At 37.6% G+C, this 17,368-nt stretch overlaps 1 protein-coding gene across 2 annotated transcripts; it reads right to left on the bottom strand.

The window, feature by feature from the left end:
* Positions 1-4,415: 4,415 nt before the first annotated feature.
* On the bottom strand, positions 4,416-17,057 carry LOC112171045 (chaperone protein dnaJ 10). Of its 2 annotated transcripts, XR_005801451.1 has the most exons (12): positions 16,900-17,057; positions 16,549-16,655; positions 16,221-16,280; positions 12,166-12,248; positions 11,742-11,910; positions 8,686-8,815; positions 8,415-8,570; positions 7,507-7,676; positions 7,233-7,313; positions 6,879-7,005; positions 5,587-5,650; positions 4,416-4,488 (listed from the first exon to the last, which is right to left on the bottom strand). XR_005801451.1 is itself a non-coding variant. In XM_040508110.1 (10 exons), the coding sequence occupies exons 2-10, from the start codon at positions 16,633-16,635 to the stop codon at positions 6,916-6,918; spliced, it is 1,026 nt and encodes a 341-aa protein (XP_040364044.1). In that variant the 5' UTR covers positions 16,636-16,655; positions 16,900-17,057; the 3' UTR covers positions 6,656-6,915. The 2 variants fall into 2 exon arrangements, 1 of the variants encoding a protein (XP_040364044.1); XM_040508110.1 differs by lacking the exons at positions 4,416-4,488; positions 5,587-5,650 and having other exon boundaries at positions 6,656-7,005.
* Between the last annotated feature and the right edge of the window lie 311 nt (positions 17,058-17,368).

Here is a 17,368-nt window from a genome sequence, read left to right as displayed (position 1 = left end):
TTTTCCAGAAAACACATTATGTCCTTGTATTTTCAACAAACAAGTGATTTGAATTCTCTTCTACCATGATATTGAAACACTTGTTCTCTTGGAACGCAAAATTATTCTTACTGCATATGTGTAACCAGTTTCACATTTTTATATGTACATCTGGTTGGGAGATGCTCAAGTGTGGACTAGTAACCCATTTTGAGCTCAAGTGTATAGAGGAGGGAGCAGCTCTGCTTACGGTGCAAAATAGTATATATTCAACTCCCAGGGCGGTCAGTTCCTACGGCTACTAGAGCTCTGTCTTTTATTTTTTCAGGTCAACTACATATTTCCCAGGGCGGAGTTTGTCTTCCTCTTTTTAATTCTTTTTCTTTCTCTAATTTGCAGTTGCCTTTCCCCTCAAAAGGAAAGCACAACTTTACAATTAAAAGATTGGAAGAGAAGCTTGATGACTCTGAGATCTCAACTGGAGAGGAAGCAATGTCACCAGTACTGGTAAAAAAGAGAACTAGAGCTGGTTGGGAGACTCCTTCCCCAAAGAAGATGCGGTCTTTGTTAGAAGGCCATTATCCGATTATGGAAGTAGTAGACTTGGGCTTTGTGGAAGCTTTGGGAGTTGCGGTGGAGAAAGAGACAACTCTGCCTAAGAGAAAGGTTGATCAGCCACTAGGTAGTAAGAATACGAAGGCTAAGGTTATGTAATTTTTAGTTGTTTTGCCTAAAAGATGGACCTAGGCCTCATCATTTAGCCCTTCAACCCGTAGGGCCGAAGCCCTACCCGGCACTTGCATTAGGGTGGGCCGGCCCTACCCTTTCTCAAATAGGGTAGGGTAAGGGTCATGCAAATGAAGTACGACCCTACCCTACGGCCCGGCCCGGCCCTTTAAGCCCGTCCAATTAAGCCCTAATAATTTTCTATTTTTTCTATTTTTTAAATATGTTTCTCTTTAGTCTATAACATACAACACATCTCTTTTTTGTAATTGATTTCCTAAGCTTTATTTTCTTTAATTTTTGTTTCCTTTGTTAAACAACAATTAATTTTGGGAGATTTAGAGAGATAGTTAATTGAATATAACCATCTTAATTAATATTTATAAATGTGATAACCTATAAGTTAATTCCAATATATATAAATATATATTAAATATGATCAACAAAAAACAATGAGTCTTGTATTACCTATATAACCATTGAGCCACATTTTGAGATAAAAAAAATAAAAATAATATATTTCTTTTTGTTAAACAAATTAAGGCCCTTTTAGGCCCATTTCTGCCCTATTTAGCCCTATTCGAAAGGCCAGCCCGACCCGACCCTTTCTGCCCTAGTGGCTCGGGCCTTTCGGGTGGGTAAGGATTAGCATATTTAAGCCCCGGCGCCAAATTTTGTTGACTTTGACTAAGCCCAGTCCTGCCTGACCCTAAGTCCTAAAATTTAAGGTAGGGCCGGCCCTAGCCCGGCCCATGATGACCCCTAGATGGACCTCAACCATCCAGTCAACTTAATTCTTAGATAGTCCAATTATACATACAAACAATGAAACAATTAATGTTTTCTAAGCGATTTGATTTTCTGCTTTGGGAGTTGGGTTTACTAGGTTATGTTCCTTATTGTAGGCTCATTTAGAATATGCATAATGAACAGTATTTGTCAATTCTTTTAGCTTACTCAAATCTCAAAGATACAGTTTGAGTCATGGAGTTGATGTATGTGCCACTCGATCTGGCTTTGATAAAAAATGATATTATTTGTTTTGTTCAAAAAAAGCATATCTAGCTTAAACGTACATGGTTAAAACACGAAGCTTGAAAATCATTTAGCAAATCTCTTTGTATCTTTAATCACACGCCCAAGGATGGATGTGCTACCTCCATGGCATCTTACAGCTAGCAGTGAATATGAAATAGAATGTTTGCCTCTCTAAAACTGCTTGGATAAAAAGTAAAAACCATAATCAATAGAAAATATATCATCTATGCTGGCTACGTTTCACCCTTGGCCAGCAGCAAAGACAGCTACCTGAGGTTTGGACTAGCAACACCTACAAGAATTTGAAAAATACATTGCAACGACATAAAGGACATAGATAAAAAGATGCAGCAGTTACTCCGAGAAGTTACAAAACAAAACTATAAAGGGTCATTGACCCAAAACACCAAAATTGGCAAAAATTATTCTACTTACCCCAGCAACATATTTTTATTCCCACTAACCCAATTTAAATTAAAATGATTATTCTGCCATCAACCTAATTAATAAACTACATCGATCTACTGCCACTCTCTCATCTCTCTCATCCCGATCTCTCTCTCTCTTCCACGCCACCTCTCTCTCTCTCCGTCCTCTGGCGATGTCTATGTCTCTCCTCCAGCGCGCTCTCTCTCTCTCTCTCATACGTTGTCTTGTCTCGAAATCAAATGTTGACCTCGCTACAGCGACGATGACGAGCAAATCACTCTTTCTCCGTTCAATTCCCAGTTATGCATGTGATTCTATAATGGACTGATCTTACGAAATGCCCTGAATTTGTGTTAGATTTTGAAGCATGAATGCAAATCGGTTGGAATGGCACTTCTGAGATCAAATGTCTCTCGAACACATCTCTCTTTTTTTCCCCTTTGAGATCGAACACGTCCCTCGAGCACTCTTTTTTTTTTTGGGTAAAATGGGGGCAGAAAAAAGAAAAAAGAAAAAAGAAAAAAGAAAAAAAGAAAAAAGAAAAAAGTTTTAACGGAGGGCAATAAAGGGCTATTGGGAGGCAATAGACGTTTTAAATTAATGTAATCTTTTTATTTTTTTACTTAATCAAAGTCTTATTTGTCTAATTTTAGAAATATTAGTTCCTATTCCAGCAACTGAATGTTCTATTGGGGGTCACTATTGGGAGGCAATACAGGTTTATTCGGAGGGGCAATAAACCTCTCCGGCCCCATATAAGATCTCCAAGAACCCTTTTGGAGACTTCCAGCGAGGTTTCATGAATCTTTATTGCCCCCTAATAGACATCTATTGGGGGGCAATATGGCAATAGAGGTCTATTAAAAGAATATATGTAAGGTGGAAAGAGAATATAGGATGAAGAAAGTAATTAAGAGGGTGGTAAATCAGGGACTTGAGAATTCACTCTTAAAAAAAATCAGCAGTTTTTCGTACAAAAGCTTCAATAACCTGATCAATGGTGTTAAAAGATAAAGATAAATAAAAGAGTTAATTACATATAAGTGCATATTTGAATGTTTTTTTAGCCATAAGGCCACCAACTAGTTTTTTCCCTCATAAGGCCACTATATTAAAAAATGTGTTATATTTTGGATATTAAAAACCAACATATTTACATAAATGCCACTAGAGTACAAAATCAACAATCATTCTCTCTTTCCTCTCCGGCGAGGTCTCCGGTCAACTCCAACGGGTCTCCGGCCGACCTCCAGCCAACTTCCGGTGGGTCTCCGGCAGACCTCCGGCCAACTTCTGGCGACCCAAAAGCTAATCTCACTAACACCAAAAGCTATTGTGGCTAGCAACAAAAGCTACTCTGATGAGATTCTCGGCCACCTCCGGCGATGTCACAAAAGCTACTATCACCAGCAACAAAAGCTACTGTCACTAGCAACAAAAGCTACTCTGGTGAGCTTGCCAGCAACCTCCGGCAAGATAACAAAAGCTACTATCACCAATAACAAAAACTACTCCTTACCAAAAACCTATGCTCCTCAAAATGAAAAGCTACTATCCCCACCAATAAAAGATACTGTCACCAATACCAAAAGTTACTCCCATCAGCAACAAATGCCACTCTCACCAAACTCTCACCAACACCAAAAACTACTTTCACCAACAATAAAAGTTATTGTCACCAACACCAACGAGCTACTCTCACTAACATTAGAGAGCTACTAACATAGGTACAGAAAGCTAAGATCACTATGATGGAAAACCACTATAATAGTTACAGAGAGCTACTGATTTGAAAAAAAAAAATCTATTGACAGTAGCTTGAAAATATACTAACATAGACACATAAAACTACTATCACGATATTGAAATGCCACTAGAACAATTACACGGAGCTGCTAACTTGAAATAATGAAAATGAAAATAGAAGCTATTGACATCATGTTGAAAAGATACTAACAGACATAGAAAGATTCTATCATTATGTTGAAAAGCCGCTATAACAGTTATAGAGAGTTACTAACTGCCTTCCATAGTTGTAAAAAGTTACTACCATTGTTGTGAAAAGCTATTACTATAGTTGTATAAAGCTACTGTCAATGTTGTAATCTACTATCATTTTTCAATGTAAGAAACTTTGCCACTGCTTTACAAAGCTACTACCAATGCTATCCAATATTGTAGAAAGTTATTGCCAATGTTGTAAAAAGCTATTTCAACTGTTGAAGTGCTACCGCCAGTTTTGGTTTGTACATGTTTTCTTGTTTTGGCGCCCCACAGCACTACACCAACCACACTTTATATGTCTTCTCTAGCCACCTTCAATTAGGCAAACAAAAACAAAAATCAAAGTCAAAACCAAAATATAGAAGGCTACTATCACAGTTATACAACACAACTAGAATAGTTATAGAAAGCTAGTAGCATAGCTATTGATTGCAACTAAAATATGATCAAGATTGATTTTTGTGATCAAAATTGAAGATAGCATGCCAGAAAACATCTACTTTATCAACTTGACAAAAAAAAAAAAATAAACCACAGTCAAGACACAAAACCAATAACAAAATGTGCAAAGCTACTGATCTGATTGTGGAAAGGTACTGCTAGAGTTTTAAAAAGCTATTGACAGAGATATGAGAAGCTACTAGCATAGCTTTCCAGTAGCAGAGAGCATGAATCCATTAAATTTGCTTTTATAGTGAATGTGTTTTCTCTAACTATATCAGTAGCTTTCTTTAACTAGGTCAATATGCTTTCTTTAACTATATCATATGCTTTCTTTAACTAGGTCAATATGCTCTCTTTAATTAAGTTAGTAACTTTTCCTAACTAGGTGTATAACTTTCTCTGTCAGATTTAAACATCAATTCTTCAGAACAAAAAAAACAATTTATACACTATGTCTATAATGAAAACCCAACTTAGGGACTACAAGAATTCTATAGCAATTGAAAAAAAATTCTATCTCAGCATGAATGATCTAGTGCTTTTATAGCAATTGAAAACAATTCTATAATAATGGATTTCCAGATCATTAACAAATGTCATACCAAGGAGGAACAAAAGATGGTGGCTCGGCAGAATGAAACCAACACCAACACCAACCAAACCAAAACCCAATCATATCAGACATGTAAAGTTAACCAAACTCAACAAAATAATGCAAATATAAAATATGATCTTCAAGACCAGCTTGAAATACCTCAACCACATAACCTAATCCACATCTACTTTAAGTTTAATTGTCCAAAATAAAATGAAACATTTCCATCAATAATTTCCATAATTGAAACTCCAAAGTTACTAACATCAATTTGAAAAATACTAACATAGCATGAAAAGCTACAATTACTGTGTTGAAAAGCCACTATGACAGTCAAAGAAAGCTACTAAAATCAGGAAAGGAAAACAAACCTTGCAAAGAGCCATGAAGTCGGGATCCCCATATCCGACAATTCATCTCAACGTCTTCCAGCTCCTATTCACAACCAAAATGACGCTAAATCAACATAACAAACTTCAAAAAACCTAGATTTAAAGAAAGGAGACCAATAGAACTTCACGATGAATTCCGAAATTCCAAAATTCCAAACTCAGACCAATAAACCGCTCATTATTTTGAAGCTTTCCTAACTACACAACTCAAATTTAACAATGCCATGAAACAAAGTTTCAACTATACGAGACAAGTAGGCAACCAACAATAATTATATAGAAGATAATAGATAGATTATCTGTATACAAGAACAGACTAAATTTCAAGTTGTACAAGTATCAATCTGAGCTCATAAATTCTGGAATTTGATACAATTCGGTCAATTCCAAAAAAATAAATGCGTATAGATCAAAAAACATAGAAACAATCCACAATTCAACTCATAATAGAGAGAATTCTGAATTTTGACCTGTAGTGGTGAATTTTGGCCGGCGACGTGTACTGATTGAATGACGGTGAAGGTCCGATCAGATCTGCTCTGAATCGGCGTTGAGATATGAGAAAACGTGGGAGAAGGAGGAGGAGGTGATGAAACGATGCCGTCTCATTTCACTCCGATCCGCAACAAGGCTTCTCTCTTGGTCGAGATCGTCCGGCCGGCGCTGAGCTTCGCAATTTCAAGCTAAACAGAGTGCAAAGATATGGAATCAAACCTCAATGAGTGTGCCGTTCACGGACTACAGAGTGTAGAGAGAGACAATGCTTAGATCGATTCGACGAGAGAGAGAGAGAGAGAGAGAGAGAGAGAGAGAGAGAGAGAGAGAGAGAGAGAGAGAGAGAGAGAGAGCTTCATCTTCTTCTACGAGCTAGAGAGAGAAAGCTTCGTCTTCCTCTATGAGCTAGAGAGAGAGAGAGATCTTCATCTCAGTTTGCTAGAGTTAGAGAGAGCTTCATCGTGGTAGAAAGAGAGAGATCGAGATGAACTGAAATTGAAGCAGGAAATTAAATGGTAGGGAAAGAAAGAGAGGTGAGGGTAAAATAGGAATAACATAAAAAAGAGCTGATGATTTTGGGCCCAAAAGTGGCCTTATTTGTACAAAAAAAATGTAGGTGGCCTTGTGACTAATATAAGTCTCAAAATGACACTTATATGCTTCTCAAAAAAAAAAAAAATGACATTTATATGTAATTTTCTATAAATAAAAATAACACTCGGCAGATGGACATCTTGTGAAGCTGTAAAGATAACCGATAACCGTCAATAACCCACATTCAACAATGGAGATACTTGATGTGGTATGAAGCAATTAATCTGAGTAATCAGAGTCCTCATTTTCATTCTGCTGTCCATCTTCAAGGCAGATATTGTACTCTCTACGGTAAGGAGGATTCGCACCCTGGAAAATAACGAAAATTTCAACTTCATCAGATGGAAAGCTAATTACATATGCATATGTAAATTACCCTTTCCAGCTATAGTAGATCCCTACCTAGCTCGCACATCCTTTCAAATATATCCCACAAGTTTAGGTCATGTATAATATACTACAAGAACACTAATACTAGTACGCAATTCACCTCCAAACAGAAAAACAAAGAAACAAAAACTGAAACGAAAGCTTACTTTGAAGATTTTTCCCAACTTAGCCAATGCTTCTGCCCGAAGCCTCAGAACATCTTTAGATACAGTGGAGTCTTTAAGTATCTGAAATTGAATAGAATAGCTGTCAAATCATTTTTCTCCAGATGCTAATGTATTTATCTATATCTTTCGGTTGTAACTCATAACTAGCTTCATATTAATCTAAAGTTTCCTCTAATTTTCCTGTATTTGATTATAAAGTTCAATTAGTAGGTACATCTCATGGGCCATAAATAAAGGAAATCCTGGAACTCACTGCTTTGCAAATATATGACGAAATTGTATCAATATCGACTACATTAGTACTCCATGCATTATCAATCCTCCAGTTGTTTAGATAACTAAAAATGTGTAGCCGTAAATCTCCTTCCTTGTCATGTTGAGATTGGTTTGTACGATCTAGTCGTCCCACAGTACGTTCAGACTCTGCAAAGTCCGATGATGAGCATGAGTTTAATTACTGGGACTTCCTTACAACATAACTTTTTGATTAAGGATTAGTAATATATGCCAGAGAGACCACATTTCTCGATAATACTGACAACATCAGATGACTCCTGACATGGGGTCTACCTGTTAAACCAATTGCTATGACCACTTGTTAAGAACTATCAGCAAGCAACTGAATTATCCCACTGCGAGTATTCTTGACATTACTAGTTAAAGAGAACTTCAAAATGTAACCTTCTTTTTTTTGTCAGAACTTCAAAATGTAACTTGATCACTACTATATGTGAAAGTATTTCTGGATTTCATAGAGTTTGGTCTCTAGGATTTAGGCCCTAATCCTAATCGCCTAAGTACACAGCCAGTCCCGAGAGATATGGTAATAGAATCCGGTTCTAAACCCAGTTCGATGCCAAAATATAGAAATGTTTTTTGAAAATGTGATTCGCCTAACATTGTCTAAAATTATGATAAACAATATTCTAGTCTTTCTGAAACACATAATGACACACTCAACCCTATGACATACTCAATATTTTAGTCTCTAATATAATTGCAGCCTATTTTTCTCGATGTGGTCCGAAAGTCATTTGTTGTTGTTGTTGTTGTTGTTTTTTTTTTTTTTAAAGGGGTAGTCAGAGAGTCATTTGGCCCAAATAAATTTACTATGAGTTGTTATTTGGGAGAAAAAGAACTCCCTCGTAGTAGAATGTGCACCTTTGGCTGCATGTATTTGCGACCTCATCTCGAATCCTTTGGGACCATTTACTTTGATCCACTTTGTTCTCCCGCATTCCTCCTTTCCTTTCAGTTCATTTGCAGCTTTTGTCATGTATGCAATACCTAGTGTATGTAGAAGACACTCTCCAAAGGCTGATGAAAGAAATCATTGTGCGTCAATAAATTACAACAAGCAAAGTGCAAACTATATGAAATTTGCTGTCGCACTTGCAAACTATAAGAAAAAGGAAAAAAGAAAAAGGTTTACCAGCTGTTGATAGGCGCCGGGCTTCTGAATCTACTAATTTTTCAAACTCATCTATATGACCATCAACATATGGTTGAATGCGATCTATCATAATCTTAGTGAGCTTTTCATGCCTTTCCTCCAGCAATTTCTACACATGAGTAAAAATAAAAACAATGGTGAAGGAAGTTTATTAGGAGTTTGATAAATCAGTCATTTTGATAGGATACACCAGCCAAAAAAGCAAACCTTGTTAGGAATGTTGTGGTATGGGGCACCCAATTACAACTGAAGTAGAAACTATGAAAATGAGTGAAGCACAAGATGATAGGCAAATTGTAGAAGGATTTCACTATAGCAAAAGGATACAACAATTTCTCTTCTGCAATAAGGAGAGTAACAATTGAGAATACCCTCTCTCTTATAACAGGAGGAAATACACACTAACAAAAGAAACACACTTGAGTTTTAGGAGAAATCTCCATTTTCTCTCTAAACCTGCCCAAAATGACTTGGCCATGTCCGCAGTCCTCAACATCGCTCTTGTCCGTTCTAACAAGGTTCTGTTCATCCGCTCTGCTACTCCATTTTGTTGTGGAGTGTATGCCACTGTGAACTGCCTCTTGATACCTTCTTGTTTACAAAAGTTATCAAATTCATTACTGGTATATTCTCCTCCATTGTCCGTCCTCAAACACTTGATCTTCTTTTCAGATTCAAGCTCCACATGCACTTTGAATACTTTGAAAACTGGAAACACGTCCACCTTCCTTTTGATTGGATACACCCAACATCTCCTGGAGTAATCATCAATAAAAGACACAAAGTATCTTACACCTCCTAGGGATAGAACTAGTGCTTGCCAAACATCGGAATGGATCAGTTCTAAGATAGCTTTGCTTCTAGCATTAGAACTGCTGAACTTTAATCTGTGCTGCTTACTAGTGACACAATGCTCACAAAAGGGTAATGAAACCTTTTTGAGCCTTGGAAGAAGCTTTTGTTCAGCAAGAATCTTCAAACCTCGTTCCGACATGTGGCCAAGCTTACAGTGCCACACCATCATTGATTCTTCTAAAGATCTTACTGACGCTATAGATGCTTCTCCTTCTTGTTGTGTTTCTCCTTTAAGCATGTACAGATTTGCAGCTATCTTTTCCGCTTTGATCACCACAAGCGCGCCTTTAACTATTTTCATGATCCCATGTTGACCATGGACTTGGTATCCGCTATTATCTAATTGTCCCCAAGACAATAGATTTTTCTTCAGGCCTTTCACGTGCCGTACCTCCTGAATGGTGCGAACTGTACCATCATACATCTTCACTTTGATGGTACCAATACCAGCGATCTCATAGGGATAATCATCTCCCATGAACACAGTTCCTCTTGAGATAGGTTCATATTGGTGGAACCATTCTCTTCGGGGAGTCATATGCCATGTTGCTCCTGAGTCTATAAGCCAGATATCAACAAACTTTCTCCTCCCTTCAGTAACTGTTGTTGCCTCGCTGTATAAGACTTCACCATCATCTGAGGTACTTGCTACACAACCCTGAGCCCTTGATGACTCAGGACCTTTTCCTTTGGTTTCTTCATTCTTCTTGAGACGCCAACACTCCCTTTTGTAGTGCCCTTTCTTGCCACAGTGATGACACTTGACATTCTTCTTACTTCGAGATTTTGGTCTACTCTGACTGTGACTCCCACTAGGGCCACGTTCCGTTGATCTCCCTCTCATTATCATCAAAGCTTCGGCCTGCTGTGAGCCACCCAATCTATCTTCTTTACTCTTGCGCCGACTTTCTTCTTCAAGAACCGCAGCTGCAATATCTTCGAAGACTAGTATTTCTAGATTGTTGGTTAAGTTGATGATGAGTTGATCATACGAATCAGGTAGACTTTGAAGTAGAATTTCAGCACGTTCACCCGTCTCTATGTTATGCCCCATTGTTGTGAGCTGTGAGAACAAGGTGTTGAGTGTGTTGATGTGGTCGGTCATTGTAGTCGACTCCATCATCCGTACGGTGTAAAGCTTTCTCTTCAAGAAGATTTTGTTGTGTAGTGATTTGGCCTCGTACAATTTTGTGAGTGTATCCCATATCTCTTTTGTCGTCTTCTTCTCCGCCACACTTGACAATACTTCATCGGCTAGTGCTAGATGCAGATTAGCAATCGCATTGCCATCCATCTCGTTTCACTTGCCATCGTCAGTGATCTCCTCAGGCCTATCTCCAATTGCCGCCAAGCAGCTATCTTTTCTCAAGACTGCTTTTATCCTCATTTTCCACAATGAGAAATTGTTCCCATTGAACTTCTCTATTTCGTACTTCGTCGCCATTGTTGAAGATGCCTCCTTTCCACTAACTGGATCTCACTTTAGCACGAAAACCAGCTATAAACCTGGCTCTGATACCACTGTTAGGAACGGCACCCAATTACAACTGAAGTAGAAACTATGAAAATGAGTGAAGCACAAGATGATAGGCAAATTGTAGAAGGATTTCACTATAGCAAAAGGATACAACAATTTCTCTTCTGCAATAAGGAGAGTAACAATTGAGAATATCCTCTCTCTTATAACAGGAGGAAATACACACTAACAAAGGAAAGACACTTAATATATATATGTATATATATAGGAGAAATCTCCATTTTCTCTCTAAACTCCACTCCCTCTCTCTCTCTTTGTTTTCACTCACCACAACATGGGATTCCAACTCTATAACTCAAGACCTCTATTTATACTAGATAGAGGAGGTTACAACTAGCTTCTTAAAGCTTAAGAAACTTAGCTATAGATGAGTTGTGAATGCAATCTTTACAACTATCATATGTTGGAAAGTAAGCCACAATCTTTGACCTATCAACAACTTAAGTATGAAGTAAGTCACAATCTTTGACCTATCAACAACTTAAGCATGAAGTAAGTCACAATCTTTGACTTATCAAAAACACCATGCTTATCAAGAACTTAAGCATGAAGCAAGCCTCCATTTTTGACTAATCAAGAAGATCATGCTTATCAAGAACTTAAGCATGAAGTAAGATGCACAAGTGGCTTTACTTCCACAAACCTGTGTCTTCTCCCAAGCTCTCTTGTTTCGGACTTCAGGATCCTCTGCCTCTTCTTCCATTTCAAGACATGATAAGAAAGTAGTCGAAGCAAATTCGCCAATGTAATCTTTAAAGCACTGACTCCCATAAACCATCCCGTACACACAGTAACTGTGTAACCAGAAGTCCCTATCAAAGAGACAGGAAGTTCAGTTAAATAAGCCCATTGGGTCATACATATATACTCTCTTACAAAAATGATTTCATTGTTTATATACCAAAAGCAGAACAAGCTATTTCATTGTTTGATTTATTGATTAAGCATGGTCAAGGGTAAATTCTGTGGTGTATAATTTAAATGAAAAAAACTAGTATTTCAGACGCTGCATTACAATATGTCTATCGATAAATGATGATTCATTGCCCAACTTTGTACAGACTTACTGTGGTATGCATAGCTTTCCATGCTTGTTATACCATCCACGCTTCTCAGGATCAATTAAGACCTGATAAGCTTCACCAAGTGCCTATATGCATATAATAACCAGGAAAGTAAGCCCCAACAGGTATTGAAAATGATTACATCATAAGAAAAGAAGAAAAAAGCAACACCGGCTACCATGAACCTTAATACAAGTGGCATGAAATGGATGAGAAGCGGACAGAGATTAGAGTTGAAACCAAAAATTAATGTTTTTTTCTTTTTTGTCTTTTACAGGACTCTTAGTTATAAAGCATAATCAACCAGGAAATCAAATGGGAAGGGAAGGTGCACCCTGTTAGGAATTTTGCCAAAGCCAAATTTCTAGTGCAAGATCGCAGATAACAATGAAGAGATAGCAAAGACTAAGCATAGCTACAAACGACTGGAGACATTACATGGTTCACTCCAAATTGAGCTGCATGTTTAAGTGGTGACCAAGATCAACTAAGAGAGATAAAGAAGATTACAAATAGACTCATTCCTCGCAAAAGAAATTAAAAATTATGTGTTCTCCTCGATAACCATAAATACTCAATAAAGAATTTTTAATGCACTCAAATCACTGAGATGTAAAAGCTCTCACAAGAGTGTCTCATTGCTAAACATTAAATTTCTCAAAGATCTTGTTAAATTGGTGTTAGTATATCATGTTTGGCATTCCTCACATTAACAAAACATTTCCACCTGAGAGTTAGAAGCCCAAGCCCATAATTATTTAAATACAATTGTTGTGGTTGTCTTGCTGTCAATAACTCACTTGAAGACTTGAAGATCAGTTTGCTGCCTTGCTGTCAGCTTCCCTATCTTGACATAATAGTTTAATTGCAACTTGGTTCTTCTTCTCATTTGTGTGGCTGCCTTGCTCTCGAAAGCCAAAGGCCAAGTTTGAAGAATTAGTTCAATTACAACTTGCAACCTCATCTCAGTTTGCTACCTTGTTGTCGTGGTTCCCAATCCCATCTCATCTTGCTATCTTGTCCAAGATCAAGCTTCAAACTTGAAGATCAAAAGAAGACCCCTCTTCATCATGGCTCAAGTAAGCTCATACATGGCATCTCTTTCAAAAAGTCAATGGTTTTTCATGGGTTCCCTTCCTATGTTAGTTTTGATTATGGAGCTTGAGTGTTTTGGGTTCTTGAATTGGTTTCCCAATTGAAATTAGGAGCATGGGTTTACGTGGGCAATCTGAAATTATGGGTATGTGTTTACCTTCTCCAATTGAGTTTAAGGGTTCTTTGAGTGAACTGTCCTTTCTCTTCCTCCTATATATATATGGGTTCTCTGTTCATTCTCAACATTGAAAATACTTTTGTGTTTCAGTCCCTTTGTTTATCAAGAGTTTATCTCTTTGGTTTTCTGTTTTTCAAAATGACTTGTTCCATGTTGAAAACAATTTGAAAAACACAAAACCATTCATGCATATTCATCTCTTGTATCCCATGAGTTCAGTTGGGAATTGTAAGCTTCAAAGGTGAAATCTCCAAGTCGAACTTGCTGCGTTCATAGCTTGTGTCATAGTTGAGATTTCTGACTTGTTCACTTGTGTAAACAATTAGCAAGGAGTGATTACAACAGTCTAGTGAGTTAGTCTAGAAGGATTGCCGCGTCGGTGCAATCCCAGTGTTGTAAACTTGTAATCTGTTTTTTCATTAGTGATTTGGTTTTGGTCTTTCAAGTGTAAAGGCCACGCAGATGTTTTCCCTTGATAGGGTTTTACTGCGTCAACAAAAATTTGTGTTCTTTAATGCTTTAGTTGGTTTGCTTGATTGTTCAATATATTTTGTTCAATATCAGCACTCAGGATTGATCACCCAGTTGCAATCCCTGAGAAAGTTTTGAACAAAAAATTGGTTGTGAGCCTATTCACCCCCCTCTAGGCTCCTTCTAGGATCTTCAATCGGTGTTTTGAGGCCAAACTAATAGGCTCTAAAGATCTCTTGAAGGAAAAACCACATTAGGAAACCAAGCAAAGGTAAAAAAAAAAACAAAGGCCAAAAGTCCCAGAGCGCTCGAGCAAAGTTGGGTGCCACTTAAGCGAAGTTTGGGGAAAAAAACATGCATTGGTAGTGGATCTCACTTCTGTGCAACATTCCTGATTTCTTTCACGCTTCTCATTCATTTCAGTGCATCTCAACAGTCTCCACCTTGAAAGATTCTAGGGCCTTTCCTCGAACTTCAAGTGAACCTTCTTGTACATCTACCTATGGCCACCATCACCAATGTCCATTGGCACGCACAAATGAAGAATTGTTCAAGAACAGGAAAATAAACTAGATCGAAAAGGAGAGAGATTAGAACACCACTATTTACAGGAAAACAACTTATCTAACAGACCACATAAAAGCTATAAGCAAAGAACTGAGACTGACTGTGGTAGACTACTTTGAAGAAAGGCGAGCAGCAGCAAGAGGAGGCTAAAGGATTAGTCTCCTCCAGTTGTAGGCTTAGGAGGTGAAAATCTGCATATCCTCTTGACAGCAGCTTTGTTCGATTGATGGTGGATCCAAGACCAGTACCTTGTCGAAAGTTTCCCATAAGTTATGAGAATTAGTGGATACATCTGTCTGTTAACTATGCAAACCTTCCTGCTGATGCTTCCATTCAGTTGTTTGGAATCAAATTCCACTATTACCTCAAGTTAGTGGTGTTGCATTGCAGGACTGGACCAGTTTTGAACTTTTGTCAACCATATGCTAAGTGACCAGAGGAGAAACAGCAAAATCTAGAGTGCAAATCCCTGGCTGCAACCCCATTAATGCATCATTAGTTACTTAGACCAGGATCCATCGGGAAGGGGGTGAAGGGAATGTGGAAGCAAAGGTTTGCTTTGATGGAAACTAGGTAGGAGCAATGTTACCTCCTGCAAGAGCACCCGGATATCTGAAATCTTATCCGGATTTGTCAGCTCTTTATTCTCTATTACATCAAGCTCTATTTTCATGGCCATGGGATTGCAAAACCAGGAAATACCCCAGTTTCAAATATCTGTCGACATAAGAAGGAATCCATAAAAACATGGGGAGGGAGCAGGCGAGGCATGTCGTTAGTAATGGACAGAAAGATATCACCACTTCGCCCCTTTGTTGGATCCTTAAAGCCAAGGTTTCAAATATCTGCCAATATATCCTTCTTAGGGTTGATTGATAATTATTCAGGAGTAAAGTAACTTATTCTCTGTATCCCTGATATCGATATCAGGCCAATATTTCCAATATCTTGGATATATCAGAGCAAGATTACATATCTTGTTGAGTTTTTACAGAAATTTGGCGAAATTGAAAACAAAGGTATTGATGAAAACCTAACCCTGAGCAATTCTTTAACTTCCTAATTCCTCCAAATCAAGGCCAAAACAGTCATGATTAACTTATATTTAATAGATCAAGCTAATTGCATTTGGATGTCAATCAAGAAAAAGAAAAACTGTGATTGATAACTTTGTCCTTTCCATAATATTGAGTTATTGGCCGACACTCGGTCCATATCTCATTCAAAGAGAACTAGTAGGGAGCTAAAAAGTGCAACCTAATAACTATCATGTTCAGTACTATAATTTCAAACTATAGATATCGCTCTTAAGCATGGTTCAAGTGATTTTACGTTTTCTGGACACACATCTACTTTTGGCTGTCATAGGAACTCTTTTTGGTTGTACATCAACTTATCATGAGTAGGGACTAGGGACCCCATTGTTGAGTTTATCTTTAACGTATGCACAAATTGTCTTTCGTAAGGTACCAATTGATATTTCCAAGATATCGAGATATCTTTTGATAAATTCTTATCGATAAATCATTACATTTGAGTACTGATATTTCTACAGACGATCTTTTAAACCTTACTTACGGTGCAAACAAGCAATTTAATCAACTCTAGTTTGTGTGACACAGAAACAGATCCCTACATAATGTGATAGGGAAGTGGAATATGAAGGCTAATACTAAGAAACAGAACAAAAAGGAGGATTAAAAACGAGAGAGAGAGAGAGAGAGAGAGAGAGACGTAATTAGCGTACTATGAAATCTTCGGCAGCCTTTGGATCTCCATGATTTTTATCAGGGTGAACTTCTGTTGCCTAGTAAGAGATATAAATAGAAACCTTTCAGTAACTTAGCACACCATTCTCAAAATGGTTCTTCTTGCTATAACAATTCAACTAAAAGAAATTTTCCAACTTTTAATGGCAAGGAAATAAAGAAAAACATATAACAGAGCACAATGCGCGCTGATATACAATACCGCTCGAGACTCGATTTAAGCAAGCTTTATGTGGGAATTTCTTCCGAAATAAAGAGTAAGACACTGAAGAAGAGACTGTACGTGAGAGTGAAAGCTTTGATTACCTTCTGATAATAAGCCTTTTTTATCTGAATATCAGAGGCGTCAACATTGATATCCAATATAGCATAAAAGGCACTATCCCTCACCATATTTGTCAGATCATCACAACCTAATCAGACACACAAATACAATGAATTCAATTCATATTCGAACAATCTATACACATTGAGGCTTTGGTTCTTTTTCTCTCTATTCAATCATAAGCAAAAAAAATGAAAAGAAACCCAAGAGATTACAACATTGAATCCAGCAACGTACGTCTCAATGGTAGTGAAATTTAGAGAATGAAGATGATGGGATCAAAGGGAGGTAAGAAAATAGGATAATGAAATGTAATGTGCGTAACAAATTACCAATGTTATAACGGAATAGCAGATCTGTGATCCGTAATTGCCGATTGAAAAATAAAGCTCCTTCCGGTCACTTCTAGTATGCCGCATGCCCCTTAGGGCAATTCTAATGGGGGTTCTATCCCATATTTGAAACCAAGATGAGACTTAGGCTCTCCAACAATCCAATCCAGTTGGTCTCAACAATATAGGATTTGGTCTCAAACCAAGTCTGAAAATTTTGACTTTTCTAGAGTCAAGACCATAAACAGTAACTCGGGGCCACACATTTTTAATTAAATTGATTAAAATGTTTTTAATATAATATTGATAAACTTTATATTCATACTATATTTTAATCAAGAATAGTGAAAGTAGCACCCCCTATATAGCACCTAATTGGTTGGCGATGAGAATTGAGTGCTATATAAATAGTGCAAGAAGGTGCTAAAAGAAGAATAGCACCCCCAAATGAGACTTCATGGTTGGAGTT

This window comes from Rosa chinensis, chromosome 6, assembly GCF_002994745.2.
Source record: "Rosa chinensis cultivar Old Blush chromosome 6, RchiOBHm-V2, whole genome shotgun sequence".
Lineage (NCBI taxonomy): Eukaryota > Viridiplantae > Streptophyta > Magnoliopsida > Rosales > Rosaceae > Rosa > Rosa chinensis.
The sequence above is the reverse complement of the archived record's forward strand: the minus strand, read 5'-3'. Positions and strand labels throughout refer to the sequence as shown.